At 41.8% G+C, this 27,012-nt stretch overlaps 1 protein-coding gene across 1 annotated transcript in view; it reads right to left on the bottom strand.

Annotated features, from left to right (window-relative positions):
* The window catches only part of LOC144491648 (5'-nucleotidase domain-containing protein 2-like), a 65,351-nt gene that overhangs the window by 18,986 nt on the left and 19,353 nt on the right, over window positions 1-27,012 (bottom strand). The window contains exons 3-8 of the mRNA XM_078209779.1: window positions 20,101-20,175; window positions 16,881-16,936; window positions 15,910-16,003; window positions 8,298-8,426; window positions 4,953-5,013; window positions 4,143-4,245 (exon numbers count right to left, since the gene is read on the bottom strand). Of these exons, the coding sequence (XP_078065905.1) occupies window positions 4,143-4,245; window positions 4,953-5,013; window positions 8,298-8,426; window positions 15,910-16,003; window positions 16,881-16,936; window positions 20,101-20,175 (518 nt within the window). The remainder of the gene's footprint in view (window positions 1-4,142; window positions 4,246-4,952; window positions 5,014-8,297; window positions 8,427-15,909; window positions 16,004-16,880; window positions 16,937-20,100; window positions 20,176-27,012) is intronic.

Below are 27,012 nucleotides of genomic sequence, written 5' to 3' on the forward strand. Positions count from 1 at the left end.
TGCATTTAAGGGGAAACTGGACAAGTACATGAAGAAGAAAGGAATATAGGTGAGAGGAAGTAAGGTGAAAAGACGCTGAAACACCAGGATAGACCTGTTGGGCCCAATGTCCTATTTCTATTCTGTAGAATTCTTTGTAATGCTACTGTTATTATCAAAATGCTAACTTTAGCAGCTCCTCCTGGACATACAGTCAGTTTCTCAGTTCAAATTTTAGGGTCACATTTATTTGTCACTGCTATGGAGGGGTTCCAGTACTAAGAATGGGTCAGCCCTGACTGAATAATGAATAATAAGAAGTCTCACAACACCAGGTTAAAGTCCAACAGGTTTAATAATGGATCAGCAGCTGGACAACTCATTTTACTCCATTCTGTACTTTGGACTTCATATATTTTAAGAGGCAGTGGAACATGAGGGCGGCACGGTAGCACAGTGGTTAGCACTGCTGCTTCACAGCTCCAGGGTCCCGGGTTCGATTCCCGGCTCGGGTCACTGTCTGTGTGGAGTTTGCACATTCTCCTCGTGTCTGCGTGGGTTTCCTCCGGGTGCTCCGGTTTCCTCCCACAGTCCAAAGATGTGCGGGTTAGGTTGATTGGCCAGGTTAAAAATTGCCCCTTAGAGTCCTGAGATGCGTAGGTTAGAGGGATTAGCGGGTAAATATGTGGGGGTAGGGCCTGGGTGGGATTGTGGTCGGTGCAGACTCGATGGGCCGAATGGCCTCCTTCTGCACTGTAGGGTTTCTATGATTCTATGTCAGAAATTTAGGGTGTGATCTTATGAAAAAAATTCTAATTGCCAAACAAGTGTTTAAGACTCGTTTTTTGATTTGATTTATTATTGTCTCATGTATTAGTATGCAGTGAAAAGTATTGTTTCTCGAAATGCTGCAGTACATCTGGTGCAAGTGCTTTTAGGTCAATGCCAGGTGATCCATCTGGTTTTATTCCTTTTTGACTTCTCTATAGTGTTTGGTACAACTAAGTAGCTTGCTATGCCACTTCAGAGGGCAGTTAAGAGTCAACCACATAGAAGAAGGAAAACAACATAGGGTTCTCATTCATATTTTCATTATAGCTGATCTAATGGGTCATTTTAAGTTGCTACAAACTCAAAAATACTGCTCTTCAAACTATAACATTTTAGTCAACAATCCATTTTTACAAACTATCCTCAGAAGGAAAACAAAGTTCTAGTGCAGCTCTTCTTGTTTGACATACTAACTCTAATACAAGAAATTTATAAAACAGAATAAATTTTGAGCAAAGTCCTAGTACTTTATCAGCTTCTAGCATCCCTGACATAGGCCACCTCTTCCTCCCTTTGACATACAAACATACATAATAGGAGCAGAAGTAGACTATTCAGCCCCTCAAGCCTGCCCAACTATTCAAAAAGATCATGGCTGATCTGTTTTGTGTTTCAAATTCAACACTGCCATCTACCTCCACTAACATTTAGTTCCTTTGCCTATCAAGAATCTATCTACCCCTATTCAATTATCTTGCCTCCACTATCTTCTGAGGCAGAGAGTTCTAAAGTCACTCTGAGAGAAAAAGTTTCTCTTCACCTCTGTCCTAAAAAGGAGACCCCTAATTTTAAAACAGTGCCCCCTAGCTCTGCACGAGGAAACATCCTTTCCATGTCCACCTTTCAAGATAGTTCAGGATCTTGTATACTTCAATCAATCCTTGTGCATGAGACGCAAAAGCCCAGTCTGCAGGTACAACAGGTGATCAAGAAGGCAAATGGGATGTTGGCCTATATTGCGAAGGGGATAGAATATAAAAGCAGGGATGTCTTGATGCACCTGTACAGGGCATTGGTGAGGCCGCAGCTGGAATACTGTGTGCAGTATTGGTCCCCTTATATGAGGAAGGATATATTGGCATTGGAGGGAGTGCAGAGAAGGTTCACCAGGTTGATACCGGAGATGAGGGGTTTGGATTATGAGGAGAGGCTGAGGAGATTGGGTTTGTACTCGTTGGAGTTTAGAAGGATGAGGGGGGATCTTATGGAGACTTATAAGATAATGCGGGGGCTGGATAGGGTGGAGGCGGAGAGATTCTTTCCACTTAGTAAGGAAGTTAAAACTAGAGGACACAGCCTCAAAATAAAGGGGGGTCGGTTTAAGACAGAGTTGAGGAGGAACTTCTTCTCCCAGAGGGTGGTGAATCTCTGGAATTCTCTGCCCACTGAGGTGGTGGAGGCTACCTCGCTGAATATGTTTAAAGCGCGGATGGATGGATTCCTGATCGGTAAGGGAATTAAGGGTTATGGGGATCAGGCGGGTAAGTGGTACTGATCCACGTCAGATCAGCCATGATCTTATTGAATGGCGGGGCAGGCTCGAGGGGCTAGATGGCCTACTCCTGCTCCTATTTCTTATGTTCTTATGTTCTTAAGTCACCCCTCATCTTCTAAACTCCAGAAGTACCAGGCTCAGTCTGTCCAATCTTACCTTATAAGACAACCTGCTCATTCCAGGTAACTTAATTAAGATCAATAGCAACATATTTGTATGTTCGTACCCCTGGGGAGCCATTGTACATTTCCAAATCCCAGAACCAACTGACCTCCTCCACGCCATCACAGACCTTCTCTTTTGTTCTTTTTCCCATCCTCCATCCTTTCAATTGCTCAAAACACATTACATTTTTAATTTTTCTCAGATCTGATGAAAGACCTGAAATATTAACTCTTTCTCTCTGCAGATGCAGTCAGAGTGACAGTGCTTCCAGCATTTTCTGTTTTTATTTCCCATTTCCAGTACCCGCAGAGTTTTGTTTTTGTGGTTTCCAGGAGACCTGGCTAATAGTCAGGTGTGAAAATTACCCAAATTGTGGTGTCATTTCCTTGGGTCCCAGACAGCCCCAAAGCAACTCTCGGCCCAATTGGGAGTTACAGCCTCTCTACTTGTAACAGACAAATTCAAGAACATGAAGTGCATTCCTGTGGTTCATACCCTCTGAGTGACCTAGTGCGGAGCAGGAGGAGCAAGAGATTCTACCAGGAGGACTTTATGCCAGTGATTCCATTGCCATTAAATAAAAAGTCATTTAGAAAGTGTTCAATCCTCTTTGAATTATCAAAGTTGAAGCTATTTACCAGCTACTTAGAATGAAGCTGCTCAAGGATGCTGGCAACATTCATTATTACCATTTAGACTGGAACAGAGCACAGCATATACAATCTAAACACAAAGCTTTGGATGCCATCTTGTGTGCCAAGACATTTGACCAACTGATGTGACTGTGATTCTTTGCAAATCTCTCTGGTTGCAAGCCTCCCTTCTTCTCAGTGTTGAGCCACATGTTCCTGTCCATAAAAGAAAGACACAAATCCATCCTCAGTTTTATTTTTTGTTCATTCATGAGGATGTTGCTTGCTGGGCCAACATTTGTTGCCCTTGAATTGAGGGCATCTTTTTCGAAGAAAAGAAAACACATTATTGTGGATCTGAAGTCACGTGTAGGCCAGACTGGGTCAGGATGGCAGGTTTCCTTCCTTAAGGACATTAGTGAACCAGATGTGTCTGCGTGGGATTCCTCCAGATGCTCCAGTTGCCTCCCACAGTCCAAAGATGTGCAGGTTAGGTGGATTGGCCATGCTAAATTACCCCATAGTGTCCCAAGATGTGTAACCGAGGGGATTAGTGGAGTAAATATGTGGATTTATGGGGATAGGGCCTGGGTAAGATATAAAAGGGGAGTTAGTGCAGACTCGGTGGGCCAAATGGCCTCCTTCTGCACTGCAGGGATTCTATGATTGACAATGGATTCATGGTCATCACTATACTTTTAATTCCAGATTTTTACTGAGTTCAAATTTCACCATTTGCCATGGTGGGATTCGAACCCAGGTCACCAGAGCATTACCCTGGGTCTCTGGATTGCTAGTTCATACCACAATATCGTTGTGGCACCACCTCCTGTTCCCATAAATATTTAGACTGATTATTCACAATTTCCAGTGGTACTGGCAAACTCTTAATTAACTGGTCATTTCATATCTCGTTCACAGACTTCCCCATGTGATATTATCTAAACCATATAAAACAGAAGAAAGGTCATCTGCACCTAGGACAGTAATGCCATGCCATAAAGATTATGATCATGTTGGTGACAAAAGTTAACACTTACACAAAGTTGAAGGGGCTGTTGGTTATAAGGAAGAGCTTCTTTCCATTATTAATCAGCCGGTTTAGGACGGCATATGTCTCATCTCCATGGAGAATGTATTTCTCTGCAATTGGTGAGGGAAGAATTAGCTCATCACTCTATTCCAATACTAATACCAAGCTCTCAGTTTGCTTCAAGAACTAAAAGCCTTGACACCTCCTCATTTTTCCGCATTTTGCTGACAACATTAGATTGGGACAATTAACATGCCTGGTGAATATCAGGACTGAAAGTTAATCCCATCTCTTATTTTCTCATTTAAAATCCGATTCATATGAGATTCCTGCTCCCACTCCATTATTTAACAAATCTTCTTGCAAGCCTATGAAAACATTTGAACCAGCTCACAAACTGAGCAGAGGACTGCACAGCTCAAGTCAGATGTGGGAAGTGTGTGGGTTTGATTATGGGCACATGGGAGTGTCCATCATGCAGGACATTTTGAGGAGAGCACGGCGGCACAGTGGCTAGCACTGAAATTGCCCATCAGAAGCTGAAGCTTCCCAGCCAATTCTCATCTAGGGCTGCATGTCAGGATTTCTGCGGGGTCCTGACATGCATCTTCAGTTGTATGTCCAGTCTCTGGTGATCCAGAGAGCAGAAAATGTGGCTTAATGAGTTAGCTGAAACAAAGTCTGAGCATTTATTCTCCAGATCAGTGGTAAATTAATGATGGGAATTGCCTTTTTAAAAACCCTGTAATTGAGCATCTTCCATCCCAGATATCTAATTCACTTTAGAAGATCAAAGTGTTCAATGTTGGTTACTTACCCAGGTCCTGTTCAACCCACTCGTACATCATTCCCTTGACATGGACGCTAGTTACAGCATCCTGAAAGGACAGAAAGAACCAATAAAGAGTTGAACATTTAGGAAGTTTTTGTTTCTTCATGGCATATCTCCATAAGATAGATATCACATATCCTAAATTCTTAGTCCCCAGTACTCACTTTTCGGAAACCTGGTTTCCCAGACATAGGCGACACGCTGGTACAGTGGTTAGCAATGCTGCCTCAAAGCGCCAGGGACCCAGGTTCGATTCCCGGCTTGGGCACTGACTGTGCGGAGTCTGCACGTTCGCCCCTATGTCTGTGTGGGTTTCCTCTGGATGCTCCAGTTTCCTCCCACAGTCCGAAAGACGTGCTGGTTAGGCGCATTGCTCCTGCTAAATTCTCCCTCAGTGTACCCGAACAGGCGCCAGAGTGTGGCGACCGGGGGGGGGGGGGGTTTACAGTAACTTCATTACAGTGTTAATGCAAGCCTACTCGGGACAATAATAAATACAATAAATACTCAAAAATAAGCTTCTAAGTGGTGTCGATCACTCTTGCAAGACGATTGCACCTCCAGGTGTGTTAGCTTAATTTCCCCCTTTCTTAACAGTAACTTAAACCAGTCCACACATCCACAATCCAGCTAATCCTTTCTTACTCTGTTAACACCACCAAGCATCCCCTGGTTATGGAATTCCTGCAGATTTTTAGCAGTTGCTAGGCTGCCAATGTGGCCAACTGCCAAGCGAAAAACAGAAAGAACAGATGATGAGTTCTTGATGTTAACGTTTTCAGACTCCACCGCATCCTCACTAAGTGTATCAGGACTGCAATTCTTTTAAACTTCACCTCAAACTTTAAAATACTAGCCATGACCTCTATGCAGTTCTTCACTTGAACTGAAATGATGCATGCAATTAGTGAATGTCTAGGTCTTCATTCTGTGTTGTTAACAGAAGAATGAGTCCATTCCAAGTAAATATGCTAATACATCTGCTAAAATAACAACAAAATTAGATAAAGGCCTAGATTTTCAGAAGAGTGGTGAAGAGTCTTTGAAGAATGGCAGGCAAGCAGGATCCAGATCCTGAAGTCCTGTTTCCTTTTCTAACAGATCCTATTTTCACCTGAGGGAACGGAGCGGGTCATGATTGACACTCAAGGGGAACGCAAACTCAACAGGGCAGTTGGAATTCAGTGCGGAGTTCAAACAGAACCCACTTTTGCTGCAGCAAGGGCCCTTTCTGTATGACTCGCAAATATTTAGAATCATAGAAATCATAGAATCATAGAAACCCTACAGCACAGAAAGAGGCCATTCAGCCCATCGAGTCTGCACCGACCACAATCCCACCCAGGCCCTACCGCCATATCACTACATATTTACACACTAACCCCTCTAACCTACGCATCTCAGGACACTCAGGGCAATTTTAGCATGGCCAATCAACCTGACCCGCACATCTTTGGACTGTGGGAGGAAACCGGAGCACCCAGAAGAAACCTACGCAGACACGAGGAGAATGTGCAAACTCCACACAGGCAGTGACCCAAGCCGGGAACCGAACCCAGGTCCCTGGAGCTGTGAAGCAGCAGTGCTAACCACTGTGCTACCGTGCCGCTCTTTAGAATAGCTATAAATGCTTGTGAAGGGCGGATACAGTCTGTACAATAGTAAAGCCGCTAAATTATTTAAATAGCCTGCCCTTTAAAAATTGAAAACAATTGCCTGCCCATATTGGGGTTCAAAAAACAGATCTGTGCTACTCTATACTTATACAACAGCTGGTTGTTGCCATAACCCTTGGTGTCATCATTATAGCATTATCACTACCTGACTGCCATCCACATCCTATCATTAACACAATGAGGGTGGGGGGTTGCAAGTTCAGTTTTATTGACAACTCAAATAGGTTATTAATGCATTATCTGCCTTTAAAATGGAGTTATGAATACAAATGTTTGTGTTTGCAAGGGGTTAAGTATTTGAGGGTATATAATTGTATTGGATGGGCTTTCATGAATGAGTGTTTTCTTTATATACAGTGAAGTTCATAATAGGTATTTAGAACTTTAATTTTAGCATTGTCATTGCATTGAGGTCTTCCCATGGTGGATGTTGGGTGAGTTGGCATGGAGGATGTAATAGCAAAAAGGTGTCAGATAACAGCTTGAGTTGGCACAGAGTTGGAATACAGGGCATAAGGGGCAATAAGGGTGGGTGGGGGATGGGTGGCATGAGTTTCACATATGGGCACGGGGAGGGTAGGAGATGACAATGAGGCCTAGAGGGCCTAGTGTTTAAGAAAATCACCAGGGCCTAATTTGGGATGAATGGCTGCAGGTTGCAAGGCCCCACTGGTGACAGAGGGCCTCACAGGTCTTACATTACATTTAAGCCCAAACCCTTTGTGAAGTAGCCTAAGTTTCTGTCCATGTGCTCCAACTGGACCCCACCCAAAAAATTGTCTATTTCCAAAGAATATTTGTGTGTGGCCTCCCACGGTGCCTTTAAAAGCCTCTTTATGTGATTTAAGAGACTCAGAGGAGTTTCATATTATCCAACCTCATCTTCAAATGAATCAAACAATGACAGGAGGACAGATTGACACAAATCTGAGGGATTTGCAGACAAACGGAAATGGGGAAGCTGCTTCAGAATAATATGCACAGCACTGCAGCACAGTAAATCTAGTCACTGATTCCCAGAAAGTAGAATTCTGCATTTATCCAAATCTTACCAAACATACTAGAGGGGCCAATATTTAGTGAAGGAAATGGTTCCACAATTAAACCATGTCAACCTACGCCTGATAGACCACATGGATTGTAAATCAGGTGGATTGTATAAGAGTCACTGGAATTAAAATAGAACAACAGCTGCAAACAGGATAACATTGGTCTGCCATCTCAATGTTAAACAGTAACCAAGGCCGAAAGATTTTCTATTTATACTCTTATCCAGTGATCATTGCTGATTATTGACCTGCAAGTGAAGCTCGGCTTAGATATGAAATGTTAAATCTAATTAATCTTGTGGTCTTTATTTTATTGCAATTCATGTTATTGCAATGAAAAAGCCAAATCTTTTTACACTCAATCTTCCACATGGCTAATGCGTAAAACCACATTATTTAATAACAATGAAAAGCACAATTCTTTTCAAACTGTGTTCAGAAGCAAAGAACAAACTGCCCAGTCAAACTAATCCTTTCCAGTGTTAGCGACAAACATCCGGGAAGTATAGGACATCCGACTTAGGTCAAACTAATTTTCCAGCAGATCCCAATTCCCTTCCCACATCGGAGAGTGTAGATTAACCTGGAGTAAATTTTATACTCACGCTCACATCTCGGAAGAGATGGACAGGATCATATTCAATGTTGTGAGTAATGAAATAATCATTCACACACGAAAGAAGCGTCATCTCAGGAAGAGAGAAAATATCCATGAACTGCTTCATGGAAGGACCCTAAAATTATATAAACACAGAATGCAGATAAATCGGGAGACGTGCACAAAACAGACATTTCACAAATATCCTGTGAATATATCTTATATTGGAGTGTTCGCCATTGAAAAAATGGGGGTGATTTTAATTCAATCCATCGACCAGAACTCGGTGCTAGGTGCCCAAATAATCAGAGACATTTTTATTTATTCTTTCATGGAATGTAGGCATCACCTGCAGAGTCAACATTTGTTGCCCATTCCTAATTGCCCTTCAATTGAACAGGTCAAAGGGCAGTTAAGAGGTAACCACATTGCTATGGGCCAGAAGGGTCCTAAAAAGGACATTAGTGAGCCAGAAGGGTCTTTACAACAACCGATGACTGACTGTAAAGTTTCATGGCCAGCATTACTAAGACCAGTTTTATATTCCACATTTATTAATTGAATTTGAATTCCACCAGCTCAGATAGGATTTGAACCCATGCCTCCAGATCATAAGCCTGGGCTTCTGAATTACTACCTCAGTGACATTACCACTATGCCACCATCTCCCACTGATGGATGTACAAGAGTGCTACTTATACGTCCCTGTTTCTCTTCCAAACTCATTGCCCATCATTTTGGTCAGTGTCTTTACAAGAGTGGCCTTATCAAGCAGAAACCTCCTCTCTTTCAATCGAATTTGCCAATCTACCTCAATCAACTCACACTCCTGCCTTGGTTTTGCTTAAACTTAATAACCTTGATAAACTTAAATACATTGCCTTCTAACTTGTTGTAAAATTCTATCATATTCCAGTTACTCTTCTCAACAGGAGCCCTTATGACAAGATAACATATTAACCTTGTGTCATTGCTCATGACTAGATCTAAAATAGTCTGTTTCCTAATTGGCTCCCTGACACATTGTTCTGGAAAGCTCTCTTGAATGCATGGTCATGACCCTATCTTCAAAGCTTTGTTTGCCAATTTGGTTTACCCAGTCAATATGAAGATCGAAGTCCCTGATGATTATCGTTTTGCTCCTCTCATTTCCTGATTTACAGTCAGGGCCTGAAAACTATTTCCACCAGTGTTTTCTGCCATTAGATTTAGAGTCATAGAGATTTACAGCATGGAAACAGGCCCTTTGTCCAAGCCACCCTTTTTTTAAACCCCGAAGCCATTCCCAATTGCCTGTATTTGGCCCATATCCCTCTATACCCATCTTTCCCATGTAACTACCTAAATGCTTTTTAAAAGGCAACATTGTACCCACCTCTACTACTACCTCTGGCAGCTTGTTCCAGACACTCACCACCCTCTGTGTAAAAAAATTGCCCCCTCTGGACACTTTTGTATCTCTCCCCTCACCTTAAACCTATGCCCTCTAGTTTCAGGCTCCCCTACTTTTGGGAAAAGATATTGACTATCTAGCTGCTCTGTGCCCCTCATTATTTTATAGACCTCTATAAGATCACCCCTCAGCCTCCTACGCTCCAGAGAAAAAAGTCCCAGTCTATCCAGCCTCTTGTGTGACACCCTGTTATTCCAGACTCCAGGATTAAATGTAATCCTGTGAATTTTCAGAATAATGTTCTGTGTTGCTCTTTGTATTTGATTCCAGGATCAATTATATATTATTTAACATAGAACATGGAGAGAGAATAATTCTTTTGATCTCTTCATGTCCAGTGGATGTTCATTCCTCTTATTTTAAAGATGTACCTTTCCACACCCCAACTTTTCTCATTGTTATCTGATTACACACCATCGCAATTTTTACAAAAACACGAATTGAAAATTAAGGAAATAATTTGCAATTTTAACTGCCAATGTGGAGGCTTCAGAGCAATTTTACTTGTAAATGTTTCAAAACTCCTGGGAAAGGGAATATGTGATAAACATCAGGAGCTAGAAACATATTGTTATTCTTAGCTCCACCCATACATCCTGATTATCTGGGCCAACATCTCATCCTTTAATATAAGATCTACCCACCTCCTGTTCCATTTTGCCTATCTTTTCTAAAAGTCAAGAGACCTGGAATATTTAGAGCGGAATTTTATGAAAAAAATTCAAAGTACCGAATGAGCAAGTAAACGGGAGAGTTTCAGACTCATTTTCTGGGTGACTCTGAACATGCAATTTTATGGCACTTGGTGTGAAAAAAAGTGCCAGGATGTCATCCTCACCAGCGGGAGGACTGGGGTGGGGGAGGGAGGCTGGAGCCTGAGCTCACCGAGGAAGTCGGCTGCTGAGCTTTAGGGGCTGCATTGTGCAGGCGGCCCAATCTCCCAGTGTACCTGATATGGTTCCTTAACATGTTGTCCCAGGAGAGTATAAGATGAACCCATCAAACCTGGCATGTATTTTTGGAGTGAACCTGATCCGGCCCACAAAAGGACCTGTAACATTGCACATCCTCCCACTAATAAACAGGTTTACCCATCCACTTCCCCCACAGACATCTCTGCCACCAATTCCACCCCCCCCCCCCCTCCTCCCACCCGCCGATCTTCCCCCCCTCCAGCATTCGCTCCTTCCCACTCTGCCGCCGATCGCACCTCCGGCAGAGTTCCCTCCCTCACCCGCCCCTCCCCACCGGCAGCGCTCCTCCACGCCCCTCACCACCGCCCCCCCCCCCCCTCCCCCCCCAACTTCATAGCTTCACCGCAAGACTCCTCTCCCTTTCAGGTTCCACCCTTTGACACTGCCCTAGCACAGATAGGGTGGCCAGTGGGCACTGCCAGGATGCCTGAGGGCACTGCCAGGTCCTGCCCCCGACCACCCAGGGGGCTTCAATGGCCTCTAATCCACCTGGTCCCCGTTGGGGGACCATACATGATTTTCACCAGGGAGAACCTCGGCCAGTGAGGTGGTAAAGGTAAATGAGCTCAGATGAAAGTGTCTAGGACTCATAGCCCCAAGGAGGAGAGGAACATGTCTAGGTAGTACCCTGACGCACTTCAAGGGGCCAGTGCTGGGAGGGCCCCTCTGGGGAACTCTACTGGGGGTTTCCCTTATCAGTGTGAGAAGGGGAATTCTCTGTGTCGATTGAGGATTTTCCCATTGGGCGAATTGGGGGTCTCGGTGTACATAGCGGGGAGGCGGTGAATTCCTTGTTTATCAGAGATTGGGGCCCTTTTCTAAAAGCAGCACCTCGATCTTAGGACTCCTGGTGTTTCCTGCCTTGCCAGCATGACGGCATGGGCCGCGCCTGCACTTTCTTTTGTAGAGTGCTGGATTATCTGCCGAGAAAAGCCGGTTGCACAGCCAGCAAGCTACACATCAGTGTTTCAGTCTCAGCCAGCGTTCTACAGCAATACACATCTTTACTAATTTACTTTTTATGCCAGTACATGATATCAATGTGTGACCTTGCAATGCTGTAGGAACACAATGACCTATATTTAACTTGACGTGTAAACACATTGGTAATCACTCGTGCACAAATTTGTGAATTTTTAAAAAATACATTTTGTAAAATACAAGATAACAAATAAGCCTAGATTTACACAAAGCTGTAAGAGCCTGACACAACTCAAGGTGTCGAATGTTGATTGTAACTGCTATTTGTGACTGAGCATTCTGGTTTCATGTCCATGCTAGCTGCCAGAAAATTTCACAGACTGCAGACAAAATATAGGTTTAACTATAAGTCTCCTGTTCAGATAAGTGCGGAGTGGAACCAAAAGAGAAAATGCTGAAAAATCTCAGCAGGTCTGGCAGCATCTGTAAGGAGAGAAAAGAACTGACGTTTCGAGTCCAGATGACCCTCTTGTCAAAGCTGAAAAGCATAGAAAGTGGGAGATATTTATACCGCAGGGTGAGGGAATGAAAAATGAGTCATAGCCACAGAAACAAGGGGAAAAGACTGCTAATGGCTGTCCACGGTGAGAATAAAAGGTATGAATGGCCAAACAGCAGAGAAGCTAAAATCAGAGGGTAAGCTGTGACGGATGGAGATGTGGGGGGAGGGGGGACTGGGTGGGAGAAAGGTAAAATTAGAAAAAGGGGGGGGGAAGGGGAAGCAAAGGGGGTGAAAAGATAAGGAAATGGGGGATAAAGTGAGAGGAAAGAGTGAGAGGGGGGGAAGAAAAACGAAAAAAGACAATAAATAAAAGGTAGAGAACAGTAATAAAATTTAATAAAATGAAAATTAAGGGGTCCGAGGTGGGGTAGAGCAAATCATCTGATGTTGTTGAATTCGATGTTGAGACCGGAAGGCTGTAAAGTGCCGAGCCGGAAGATGAGATGCTGTCACTCCAGTTTGTGTTGAGCTTTACTGGAACATTGCAGCAGGCCAAGGACAGGCATATGAGCATGGGAGCAGGATCGTGTGTTAAAATGGCCAGCAACCAGAAGGTCAGAGTCCTGATTGCGCACAGGCCGAAGGTGCTCAGCAAAGCGATCACCCAGTCTACGCTTGGTCTCTCCGATATAGAGGAGACCACACTGGGAGCAGCGAATGCAATAGACCAAATTGAAAGAGGTGCAAGTGGAACACTGTTTAACCAGGAATGAATATTTTGGACCTTGGATAGTAAGCATAGAAGAGGTAAAGGGACAGGTTTTACACCTTTTGCGATTGCATGGCAAGGTGCCATGAGTGACGGGAGACGTATTGGGTATAGTGGAGGAGTGGACTAGGTTATCCCGGAGGGAGCGGTCTCTGCGGGATGTTTGGTGGTGGCATCACACTGGAGCTGGTGAAAATGGCGGAGGATTATGTTTTGCATGCAGAGACTGGCGGGGTGAAATGTGAGAACAAGGGGGACTCTATCCTTGTTCTGGGAGGGATGGGATGGGGTGAGGGCCGTGGCGCGGGAGATGGACTGCACACTGTTGAGAGCCCTGTCGACAACTGTAGATGGGAATCCACGGTTGATGAAAAAGGAGCACATATTAGAAGCACCACTTTGGAAAGTGGCATCATCGGAACAAATGCGATGGAGGCGAAGTAGCTGAGAGAAAGGGATGGAGTCCTTACAGGATGTGGGGTGTGAAGAGCTGTAGTCCAGATAGCTGTGGGTATCAGTGGGCTTGTAATGGATATTGGTAGATAGTCTATTGCCGGAAATGAGACAGAAAAGTCAAGGAAGGGAAGGGAAGTGACTGAGATGGACCAGGTGAAGGCAATGGAGGGGTGGAAACTGGAAGCGAAGTTGATAAATTTTTTGAGGTCTGGACAAGAGCATGAAGCAGCACCAAAATAGTCATTGATGTACCGATAAAGGAGCTGTAGGAGGGGACCTGGGTAGGTTTGGAACAAGGAATGTTCCATACACCCCATCAAAAGACAAGCGCAGCTAGGACCCATGTGAGTACCCATTGCTACTCCCTTGATTTGGAGACCTAAGTATGGAATGGAATGGGAGTAGCATGCTATCTCATCCTCTTTCCCCAAGTTCCATCTCAGTCAGGTTGAACACAAAGGGACTGAATAAAATTTAAACATGTACCTGCTGAGCAAAAGAAAAATGCAAAGAACAAAGAACAATACAGCACAGGAACAGGCCCTTTGGCCCTCCAAGCCCGCGCCGCTCCCTGGTCCAAACTAGACCATTCTTTTGTATCCCTCCATTCCCACTCCGTTCATATGGCTGTCTAGATAAGTCTTAAATGTTCCCAGTGTGTCCGCCTCCACCACCTTGCCTGGCAGCGCATTCCAGGCCCCCACCACCCTCTGTGTAAAATATGTCCTTCTGATATCTGTGTTAAACCTCCCCCCCTTCACCTTGAACCTATGACCCCTCGTGAACGTCACCACCGACCTGGGGAAAAGCTTCCCACCGTTCACCCTATCTATGCCTTTCATAATTTTATACACCTCTATTAAGTCTCCCCTCAGCCTCCGTCTTTCCAGGGAGAACAACCCCAGTTTACCCAATCTCTCCTCATAACTAAGCCCCTCCATACCAGGCAACATCCTGGTAAACCTCCTCTGTACTCTCTCCAAAGCCTCCACGTCCTTCTGTGATCATGTAAGTGATCATTGACTAGTCTTATTCGCCTCTTTTATCTTGTCAAAATGATATGGAAATGAAATGATTGGAGTACCATTTCCCCTGTCTCCTCTGCAATTACCTGAGCCAGAGTTAGTGCATGACTTGAGAGAACCTGAATCAAATGGAGGGAAGAAACCTTTCATTAAAAAGGTAGAGGAGTATGCACCCTTGCCAACATAGCGAAGCACGTGTCTAAGAAAAGTTATTACTGACATCCAGTACCCCTTATATTTCCCATATACAATATCTTATAGCTAAAAATGGCAACATGACAAGGTTGTACAAACAAAAATTTCAGCTCGGATTTTTCGGCACGATGGAGAGCCTCGCCATCATAGTGAAAATCCCGGAAATAGCCAAAATTTCCGAGACTCACCCCTGAACCTGGCATTTCTAACCTTGGTGGTGGCAGGACTGGAGGACTGGAATCAGGCCAGGATTTGCACATGCACAGTTTACAGAGGCACCTGGCCATTTACATCACCAGCTGCCTCTGCTGAAGTGAGACTTTGGAAGGACAGGAGTGTGGAATTCGGATTGTGCAGATTAGAACAAATAAGGAGAGATCTGAACTTGATGTGTTAGTGTGGATAACCCTTTGGAGTGGTAAGGCACCCTTTGGAAGAGTTAAATAAGTGAACATGATCATGCACTTTCACTTTTACACACAAAATCATTGGAACTGTCCAGCTCTCAAGGAACTTTTAAATATTTGTCCCAACTGTCCCTTCTCCCCCACGCTCCCTCATCAACCGTCCCCTCTCCCCTGAACTTTCCCTCATCAACTGTCACCCCCCACGCGCTCCCTCATCAACAGTCCCCCGGCACGCTCCCTCATCAACTGTCACCCACCCTACACGCTCCCTCATCAACTGTCACCCCCCCCCCACGTGCGCTCCCTCATCAATTGTCCCCTCTCTCCCTGGGTCCCTCATCAATTGTCCTGAGGCAAGGGGAAGGGGCTGCCTACTTTAAATTTACAACTAGGAGGAGGTCATCCAACCGATAAACAACCCCTCACAGAAATGCCCTTAACTATAATAGGAAACTTTAAAAACAAATTTATCAAATTAAATTTATATGGTCCCCAGAAGCGTAGGGGGTTTTAGTTAAGTCAGGCAGCATGGTCGGTGCAGGCGTGGAGGGCCGAAGGGCCTGTTCCTGTGCTGTAATTTTCTTTGTTCTTTCTTTGTTCTTTGTTAAACCTGTCAAGGTAACAGGAAGTAGCACTGACAGACACTTCGGTGTTGAACTACACTCTAAACTTGCAGAGGCACAACTTTGTTTAAAAATTGTCAATGCAAACCCTCATATAACGTTATTGGCAGGATATGTAGCATGGATCATTACTTCTCAACTTGGTCGCTAAATGATGAACTCTCTCATTTCTTCTCTCCTCACCAGTAGCTTAGCCTGTCTGAGGCTATTTGTTTCCATCTCTGAACAGGGATGTAACAAAGATCAGATAAGTAGATAGGAATGAAAAAGAGAGAAAAGTGAAAAGAAAATTACCTTGCCATAGAAATCACTCATTCGATGTAGAGGAACATGTTGAGTGCCTTCATACAATTGAAACACTTCTTCATCTGGTACTGGGCTGAGCCCTCTGAAAGTATTGATGACAGTAATTACCTTTATTTCCTTGACAAAATATGCTTTCTATTTGAAGAGGAAAATTTAAGATAAAAGGCAGGCCAAAAAATGGCAGTAAAAAACAAAAATAATATTCTTGTTAACAATGGAGAGCATCAGACAAAAGGCTCACCATCGGCTTTTCAAAGGCAAATTAGGATAATAAAGGATAATCTTGCTAATGATGCCAAAAATCAGTTTTTTTTAAAAATGTGCCAAAAAATCTACATCAATGGCTGCAATTCAGAATGAGTTTTAGCAATTCAAATACATGTGGGTTGCTCATCTAATCAACAGAAAAATGGTAGGCAAGCACAATCTGTTTGATATAAGGGCAGCAGGGTGACACAGTGGTTAGCACTGCTGCCTCACAGCGCCAGGGACTTGGGTTCGATTCCTGGCTTGGGACACTGTCTGTGTGGAGTCTGCACGTTCTCCCTGTGCCTGTGTGGGTTTCCTCCGGGTGCTCCGGTTTCCTCCCACAGTCCAAAGATGTGCTGGTTAGGTGCATTGGCCATGCTAAATTCTCCTTCAGTGTACCCGAACAGGCGCTGGAGTGTGGTGACCAGAGGATTTTCACAGTAACTTCATTGCAGTGTTAATGTAAGCCTACTTGTGACTAATAAATAAAGTTTGTTACTATGAGGTCTGTTTTGTTTTCACAGTTGCAAACTTAACACAAATATTTCAAAATGTACGAGTTCCCCCAAAATGTAATAGCTTTCTTGCATGCTTGCACAATCTTTGTAAATGAAGGCTGTAAAAGTCTATTTAACTTTTCTTCTTGTATAAAATTTTTTCAGTTCAACTTCACCATATTTAACAATATTAAGCTATACAGAATATCATACCTGTACACTGTTCCTAACTGGACATAATGGAAAGCATCAATCTTCATTAGAAATCCCTGTCAAAGAAAATAATATTTATTCCTGCAGTAGATCTTTGGGTAACATCACTCCAGTAAAAACCTATTGTTTCGTTTTGGGATTTTTGAAAATTTGGCTTTGAAAGGACATCAGATTAATTTTCCCTCAAGTTTTTGCTAGCAAGTTAATCCAACCCACAAAGGATTAATTCTCAATCCACCTGGAATATTCATTAGATCCATTAATGTGGACAGATCATGTGATTAATGGAATTGTGTTTCTCACACATGGTCAGTTTGAGACAGTGGGGATTCATTGGTGTATTTTCACAACATTCACCTTGGGTATGTTAGAATGGCTTCCCACCATTGACCTAAACTGGGGGTGGGGGCAAAGAGATTCTTTTTGAAGGTTGCAGTTTTGATTGATGGATTGACAAGTCAATTCTTCATAGAAAGAGCTGGGTAATGGTTAGAGGTCAGTAATAGTTAAAGGTCAGCTATGTTTGTTTAAGTCATTTTAGAAAATGTCATATGCAGTGGTCAGATTTAAAACTGTGCCAACAGTTCAGTGAATAACGGATTTGCAAAGTCAAACTAGGTTCATTTCAAGGGCCAATTCATGTAAACCTTTTGGACATTTATGAGAAGCAATAGAAAATGTAAAACTCCTTATGACAATGTGTGCCTATTTAAGCTATGTATTTCCTACAAATTGAACCAGATTGTTTGTCTACAGTTCATCTCATCGCATCAGAATGATGATCAATCGGTCTTCTGGAAGGTCCTAGAAATGCATTGAGGCTGCAGATTCCAAGATCCAGTCCACACCACATGGGATCTTACTGTTGGCCCCTGGACAATACTACCATGTAACTAGATAATGGGCAAGAAGGTACTCTTACAAATCATAACAGATGAGATAGTCACTTTTGGGAACAACCAGGCATGCTGAACCCAAGAATATATCTAGTGTGGATGCAAAATTGTAAACACCTAACTGTGACTTTTGTTTTCTTTCATTGGATCTGGCAATGCCAGCATTTGATGCTCATCACCAATTGCCCTTGTAAAAATGTCGCTTGCTAGACCATTTCAGAAGACAATTCAGAGTCAACCACATCGTGTGGACCAGGAATCACAGGATTCACATGTGGGCCAGACCAATTTAGGATGGCAAATTTCCTTCCTTAAAGACATTAGTGAACTAGGTGGGTTTTTACTAAAGTCAATGATGGTTTCATGATCACCATTGCTGAGACCAGACATTTTACATTCCATCTTCATTTATTGGGTTAAATTCCACCAGCTGTCGTGGTAGAATTTGAACCCAGAGCTTTAGCCTGGGCCTCTAGATTATTAATCCAGCAGCATTATGACTATGCCACCATCTCACCACAAACCTGGGCAAGTTATTGTTCCTTTTCATGCAGTTGATCATGTCTTGAGACTATATGTGGCTCTTCTGTGGCTGAAATATGTCTCACTGCTTAGCCATAGCTAACTACATACCAGACAAAGAGAAAAACTAGGCCAGATGGTGCTTCTGTTGTCATGATCACAAACCCTCAATCTATAAATCCCTATCAAAAAACAAGGCAGATGGCGCAGACATTATTAACAACCATATGAATTAAACAGGCATTGCATAGATTTTCTAATAGCCAAGCGTCATGTAGCACAAAAGATTATGAGACTTGTTTTACATTGCACAGATACTGGCTGAAGAGAGGGGGAGAGAAAAAGGCAGGAGAACAGAAAACCCATATTTTGCTTAATAAGGTCACATGGAATCCCCCTCCACCCCCGCCCAAAGGTTTCATAGACCTAGTTAGTTCGGTACACATTTTAAATTCAAATAAAGAATGGAGTAGAATCAGAAACTCAAAAAGAAAAACAAGTAGAAATGGAGGGAAAGGAATAGGAAATGAAAGTCCAGATGTAACAGTGAGACAAAGGAAATAAGAAAATGAGACACAGAATGCAAATGAAAGACGGGGACAGAGGAAATTAAAAAGGCAAGAGAAATAGAATAAGAGGGAATGGGTGAAGGGAAAAGCAGGAATGAAAGAAAGAATTAATCAGGAAATAATAGAGGGGAAAATAAGACCAGATTGAGGGGTACCAGGGTAATGGAATAAGAGCTAACATCCATGGATACATAAAAAATAAGAGCAGGAGTAGGCCATTTGGCCCTTCAAGCCCCTGCTCCGCCATTCATTATGATCATGGCTGATCTTCAAATTCAATACCGATCCTGCCTTACCCCCATATCCCTTAATCCCTTTAGCTCCAAGAGCGATATCTAATTTCTTCTTGAAATCACACAATTTTTGGCTTCAACTACTTTCTGTGGTAGTGAATTCCACACATTCACCACTGTCAAAGTGAAGAAATTTCTTCTCACCTCAGTTCTAAAAGATTTAGCTCGGGTCACTGTCTGTGTGGAGTTTGCACATTCTCCTCGTGTCTGCGTGGGTTTCCTCCGGGTGCTCCGGTTTCCTCCCACAGTCCAAAGATGTGTGGGTTAGGTTGATTGGCCAGGTTAAAAATTGCCCCTTAGAGTCCTGAGATGCGTAGGTTAGAGGTATTAGTGGGTAAATAAGTGGGGGTAGGGCCTGGGTGGGATTGTGGTCGGTGCAGACTCGATGGGCCGAATGGCCTTCTTCTGCACTGTAGGGTTTCTATGATTCTTCTATGATTCTATGATTTACCCCTTATCCTCAAACTATGACCCCTAGTTCTGGACTCCTCCGCCATCGGACCATTTCACTCCAAGAGCTATATCTTCCTCTTGAGAACATACAATGTTTTGGCCTCAACTGCTTTCTGTGGTAGTGAATTCCAAAGGCTTACCACTCTCTGGGTGAAGAAATTTCTCCTCATCCCAGTCCTAGTCCAGACTTTAAGCAAATAGTTGAAACCAAAAGAATATCAAAAGGCGGTTTTGGACTGGCCATCTCTGCATTGCAGATGTATAATACATATAATGGTATATAAAAATACATAGATTTGTATAATGTATATTGTATCTCATTATAGGAGATACTGTGCATCAATCTATGCACGATGGTGTGACATGCAAATTACATTGTCATTTGGTTTGCAAGATTGCATCATTTAATTTTTAGCACAAAATAAAGATTTGCTATACACTTGTTAATGAAAGCTGCCCCCTGTTAAAATTGAATTTTATATGTTACCTTCCGCACATCATAATGGAGACCTCTTATGGCAAAGTTAGGCTGGTATTCATAGTCTTTGATTCCTTCTGGGTACTAAGAAACAATTGATAACAAATGTTCAAGGTTGAAAAAAGCCTCGAAAATACATTTCTTGCCTCCTGCATTTCACTGCAAGAAGGCAGCACACTTGTAAAACACAATACAGGTGAAATGTCAGCGTTCTGCATCAGAGTTAGCAGAGAACTGGTAAAAGCACATTCTAAATATAACGGAACCCACTGAAAAAAATATAATAGTGCCTATATTTAATGGCTAAAGTAAATTATTCTTTAAGTCAAGATCAGGATTATTTAGATTTTTGTTAAATACCCAAAGGCATTGGTTCAATTGGATTTTTAATTACAAGGGAATTTGAATTACTCTATATTATATGATTAACATAAATTAGGCTTTACTAATAAGCTTTACTGTTGCCGGTATTATTTGTACAGGAGTAAGGATGTTTCAGTGATTTGCTTAATGTTATGCCCCAATTACATTCTGTACCCAACATACTGCCAAAATGGAAGTGAGGTGATACTTGTATGTGTTATTTCATAACTGTAATGTTTTCACCTTTCAAAACAGCAGATAGAATCTGAAAGCTACTTCTATAGAAATCGCTTTAACCATTAGGACATTTCACCACAACAAAAACCACTTTGACTATCAATGTGCCTTTCTCACAGTGGTTGGCATTGCTTTCTCACAATGCCAGGGACTCTGAGTTCGATTCCCGGCTTGGGTCACTGCCTGTGTGGAGTCTGCACGTAACCCCAGTGTCTGCGTGGGTTTCCTCCGGGTGCTCTGGTTCCCACCCACTGTCTGAAAGACGTGCTGGTTAAGTGCATGGCCATGCTAAATTCTCCCTCAGTGTACCCAAACAGATGCCAGAGTGTGGCGACTAGGGGATTTTCACAGTAACTTCATTGCAGTGTTAATGTAAGCCTATTTGTGACACTAATAAATAAACTTTAAAAGCAAGTGTGTGCATGCAATCCCAGACCTAAACTTGGATACAAAATTAGGCATTAGTACGAGCTAAGCAAACAATTTAAGCTTTGAAATGATGCTGCAATGAATGAATAACAAACCAATTTATGTTGAATTATTTTTATCCACCATTTAATAGAACATTTATGGTATACAAAAGTTTGTTATCTGGCATGCTCCAGGAAAGGGGGTGTTGGTTAGTCAAAATACCTGTCTATAGGGAGGTCAATGGGTTATTTAGTAAGTCAAATATGGCTACATTGGCATTTCAGAAAGCGGACTACACAATAACACAAAAAGGATTGGAACCTGGGAGAACTGACACATAACAGAAACTTTGAAACCAGCAGACGTGACTACAATGTAAATGTACTTCTGATTCAGATATTGAAAGCAATAATATTTGTATTTATATTTAACTAAAAAACTGGTAAAAACACATAAGCAGAGCTTCATGCTCAAAAATTGAGAAGATTTTGTTGTATTTCCACCCATCTTAGGACAAACTAAGAAGATTGTGCATTGCATTAGTTATCCTGCCATATCAGTGTGACTTTACTCAGCTCCCACTTTACATGAGAAGACTATTGGATAAATACATCAAGAAGGTACCCCTCCGACGCCCCATGCTATCCTTCTCTGTATTTCATTGTTAATTGTTGCTGCTTCAACCAAGTCAGGAATAGAGGTAGTTTGAATGATTATATATTTGTATTTTTGAGTATTAGAAGTAAGGCATGGCTTTAAGTTTAATTTTGTGTTTGGGTATAAGAAAGGTTAAAACCTCAGCTTGTTCAGTTCAGACAAAGGTGCCTACATCTGTGGCTTTTGGTTTCATTTCAAACTATGCAATTAAAGGGTTTGCCATGTGAATGTAAACAGGTTTAAAGAAAGACTGGGCTGTCACTTAGCAACCAGGGGCCACCTTGGGTTAAAAAAACTTTTGAGTTTAATTTTAAGCTGAACCCAGAAGCAACTGGACAGGACCAGGGAGCTGAAAAAAGCCTAGAAAGAACATGAGAAAGTCCAGGAAGTAGGGAATCTGGACAAACAAAAATGTCCCAGGGAGACAGTTAAGTCAAAGGAACAAAGATCAAGAAGTTGAACAAGGTGCTATTCAGGAGAACTCAAGTAAAAGGCAGAGAAAGTGCTCTTAGTTAAGGAAACAGCTGTAGTAAGAAGATTTAAAGTGGAAAACCAGACATCGGAGGTGAATCAAAAGTTTGGTGACACCTTACTACAGCCTGTGAAGCTGTGGTGTTCTGTTGGCATGACTGATTACCTGAGAGATTGTGTGGAAGCTTGAATGCATGTGACAGTCCAAGACAGAGGAATACTGAAAGAAGAGATTGAAATCCTGGAAGTGGATCCTTGGTGAAGGAATCTGACAGAAAGCATTGTTTGGGAGAAGATTCTGAGGCATGTTTTTCTAAGAATGGAATTTGGAAACACTCTCGTGGAAGCCAGAGTTCCAGTAAGATAAACATCTAGGGGGATTTGATGAGAAATAAGTAGAATTAATATTGGGTGGCATCTGCCACTTAGATTCAGAGTGTAATGCGTCTGATCACAGTCTGTTGGTTTACATGGGCTACGTACTTACCGAGAGGGAGATATTGTAAGATATATTTTCTAACTTGTGTTATCCTTAAAAATCTGTGTATATCTGTGGTTGAAGAAGGAGTACTATATTGTAGTGAATCTTTTTCTGTTTAATAAATGTTTTATTCTTTTGTTTAAAATTAATTGGCAGGCCTGTGACTCTGTTCATCCACGTCTCTAAACAAATGATAAAGTTTACAGTCTATCGAGCCAGGGTTTCATTCTGGGATTTGTCTCTCCAGTAGTAACAGCAGCTGGGAGCGTAACAAAAATGGGGGCTCACCTGGGATTTGAAACAAGGAAATGTGTTATTGGAGGCTGATTAATAATAATTCATCGGGAGATTTTTAAATGTGGAAAGCAAGTTACGGGATGCGGAAGTTGATTTGGGATTTATTGTTATAAGTTGGGATTTATGCACATGGGAAGTTCTGAGATACTGGATATAAGAACTGAAGTTGCTGTGAGATATACTGTTCAGGTTGTGATCCAAAATGATGTTGGAAATTGCTAAGACTTCTGAACCTCACAAACAGTCCAATTAGAGGCGGGTTCGTGTTGCAGGGCTTGTCTTGCTCACCAATCTCAAATAGACAGTGTTTATCACCTATTCCCAAAGACAATTTCCATGTTCTATTGAGGATGGCATCTTGTAATAATATACTAATGACCTAAATTAATTAACTTTGATATTTGTCATGTGGTGACGACGGTATTGCAGCAGATGATTGACTATGTTGATCTTCAAAATTTTGAAAGCTACTATGGCCAAAAATGAGACACTGGGTAAACCTGATTAATGTAGAAAATTAATTTTCTCGTATGAAAGAGGAGTTTCCTAATGAAGAAAGAGAATTGGCCAAAGCAATTGAGAATTAATCATAGTAAGTGAAACACTTGACTGAGGACTGGAACTGTCAAAATGATAAACTTGTAGAAACAAACTCTGCAAAGGTTGATCTTCAGTTAAAACTTGATGAACGTAAAGTAACAGAAGTCCCTATAAAGTATTGTGGAAAATGCCTTTAACGGGAAATATAATTGCTGGTGAATCAGAATAATTGGTTGAATGCAGAATTAAAAAGCAGAGCTAACAAACTGTTAGAACTTTGTCATGAAAAGAACAATGAGGATCTGGAACTGTAAATTAAACTGAGAAAATGAAGAAGATGATAGGTGGTATGGAGTGTCACAATTCTAAAGTTGTTCCTGTGAATAAAAACTTATTGATGAAGAATGTTGCAGTTGAGCAAAGAATTGATCCAAGTAATATTACTGATGTGTCAAAGTTAATCATAGACAATAAGAAAGCCACTGAAGCATTTGCAAAATTGGAAATTACAAATTGTCAACAAGGGCTGCAATTGCAAAATAATATTTGAGTCAATGGCGAGAGACATTGATTTAGAAATGTGTCAATAATACTAGAGAGTCATAGATCTGTCCATGCCGTCTTTTTTTTAAAACCCCTAAGCTAGTCCCAATTGCCCGCATTTGGCCCATATCCCTCTATACCCACCTTACACATGTAACTGTGTCTAAACGCTTTTTAAAAGACAAAATTGTACCCGCCTCTACTACTACCTCTGAAAGCTTGTTCCAGACACTCATCAACCTCTGTGAAAAAAATTGCCCCTCTGGACCCTTTTGTATCTCTTGCCTCTCACCTTAATCGATGCCCTCTAGTTTTAAGCTCCCCTACCTTCGGGAAACGATATTGACTATCTAGCTGATCTATGCCCCTCATTATTTTATAGACCTCTATAAGATCATCCCTAAGCCCCCTACGCTCCAGAGAAAAAAGTGCCAGTCTATCCAGCCTCTCCTTATAACTCAAACCATCAAGTCTCGGTAGCATCCTAGTAAATCTCTTCTGCACTCTTTCTAGTTTAATAATATCCCACATAATATTCTACATACTACATAAGATGCAGCAGTTGGAATACTGCATCTTATGTAGTATGTAGAATACATACTATTCTACATACTGATCTTCAGTTAAAACTCGATGAACTTAAAGTAACAGAAGTCCCTATAAAGTACTGAGGAAAATGCCTTTAACAGAAAATGTAATTGCTGATGAATCAGAATAATTGGTTCAATGCAGAATTAAAAAGCAGAACTAACAAACTGTTAGGACTTTGTCATGACAAGAACAATGAGGTTCTTGAACTGTAAATTAAACTGAGAAAATGAAGACGAAATCGATAGTTTGCAAATAGATAGTTTGCAAAAGGCCATTCAACATCAGTTGAGGACTTGACAGAAATAGTTCATAAATAGTGTAAAAGGTTGACAGGTTAGAACAAACTATAAAATTCTCAAGGGGAAGTGATTGACATTGCTCAAACAGAATTGAAAAAGACTCATTTGAAACAACAAGATCACAAAACGTTCAAGGAACAAACTGAACAAGAATACAAAACCATTTTGAGTGAACATAAGGAGTATCTCAACACCTCCTTGAAACAGCTAAAAGAGATTTTGGCATGAGAAGAAATGAGATGTTAATGCACAAAAATGCCATTTTGACTTTATTAATGGAAATGAGAATTTACTGCATTTGGAAAGTGGGTCTTGAGGGTGGAATTATACCTGCAAGTAACAAAAAGGACAAGTGGGCTCTAGACTTGAATGAATCATTATTCAGCAGGATACATAGGATGAATATGTGGGCGAAAAGATGGTGTGAGGAGGAGGATTTCAGATTCCGAGGGCATTGGGACTGGTTCTGGGGGAGGTACAAACTGGACGGGTTCTGCAGGAATCAGTGCTAGGACCCCAACTGTTCACATTATATATTAATGATTTGGAAGAGGGAACTTATCTCCAAATTTACAGCTGATATGCAAAGTTGGGTGGGGGAGTGAGCTGTGAGGAGGATGCAGAGATGCTTCAGCGTGATTTGGACAGGCTGAGTGTGTGGGCATCTGCATGGCAAATGCAGTATAATGTGGATAAATGTGAGGTTAACCACGTTGGCAGCAATAATAGGAAGACAGATTATTACTTGAATGGGGGTAAGTTGAGAGAGATGGATACTGAACGAGACCTTGGAACCCTCATGCATCAGTCACTGAAAGTAAGCACAGGTACAGCAGGCAGTAAAGAAGGTAAATGGTATGTTGGCCTTCATAGCAAGAGGATTTGAGTATAGGGATGTTTTGCTGCAATTGTATAGGGCATTGGTGAGGCCACATCTGGAGTATTGGTATGCTTATTTGAGGAAGGAGGTCCTTGCCATAGAGGGCGTACAGCGAAGGCTTACAGGCTAATTCCCAGGATGGCAGGTCTGTCATATGAGGAGAGACTAAGCTGGTTAGGATTATATTTAGAAGGGTGAGAGGGGGTCTCATAGAAACTTGTAAAATTCTAACAGGGTAGATTCAGAAAGAATGTTCCCAATGGTGGGGGAGTCCAGAACTAGGGTTTATGGTTTGAAGATAAGGGGTAAACCTTTTGGAACTGGGGTGAGGAGAAATTTCTTCACCCAGAGGGTGGTAAATGTGTGGAATTCACTACCATAGAATGTAGTTGAGGTGTAGTTGAGGCCAAAACATTGTGTGATTTCAAGAAGAAATTAGATATAGCTCTTAGGGCTAAAGGGATCAGGATATTGAATTTGATAATTGCTCATAATCAAAATGAATGGCGGAGCAGACGCAAAGGACCAAATGACCGACTCCTGCTTTTAGTTTATCTGTTTCTATTTGTTGAGTTTGAAAACCAGAAGAAAAAGAAACACAAAACTGGAGTTATGATAATGCTATGTACAGATTCTGACAATGATTTGGTTAAATCCTTGTAATTATAAAATATGACATATGTAGTTGTAAGATAAAGCAAGTTTAACTATATTATGCAATAAGTTATTTTGTTCAATATTGATGATGCTAATTTTGTGTGGAGTGAATGTAATACCAGTGTAAAGAAATCTTCATGGTTATGAAGTTTTCTTTCTTTCAAAGGGAGAGGTGTCAGGTAACAGTAGTTGTATTTTCGGGTATTAGAAATAAGATATGACTTTAAATAAGTTTAATTTTGTGTTTCAGTATGAGGGTTAAAACTTCAGGAGATTCAAATCCTAGAAGTGAATCCTTGGTGAAGGCATCTGAGAGAAAGTGGCATTTGGGAGAAGATTTTATTGAGTTTGGAAACAGTCATGTGGAAGTCAGAGTTCCAGTGAGACACAGTGTAATAAGCATCTGGGGGGGATTTGATGAGAAGAGATAGGTGGGGTGAAGGAGAATTGTATTATAGTCAGTCTTTTCATATTAAATAACATGTTTTATTCTT

Source organism: Mustelus asterias, chromosome 3 (assembly GCF_964213995.1).
Source record: "Mustelus asterias chromosome 3, sMusAst1.hap1.1, whole genome shotgun sequence".
Taxonomy (NCBI): Eukaryota; Metazoa; Chordata; class Chondrichthyes; order Carcharhiniformes; family Triakidae; genus Mustelus; species Mustelus asterias.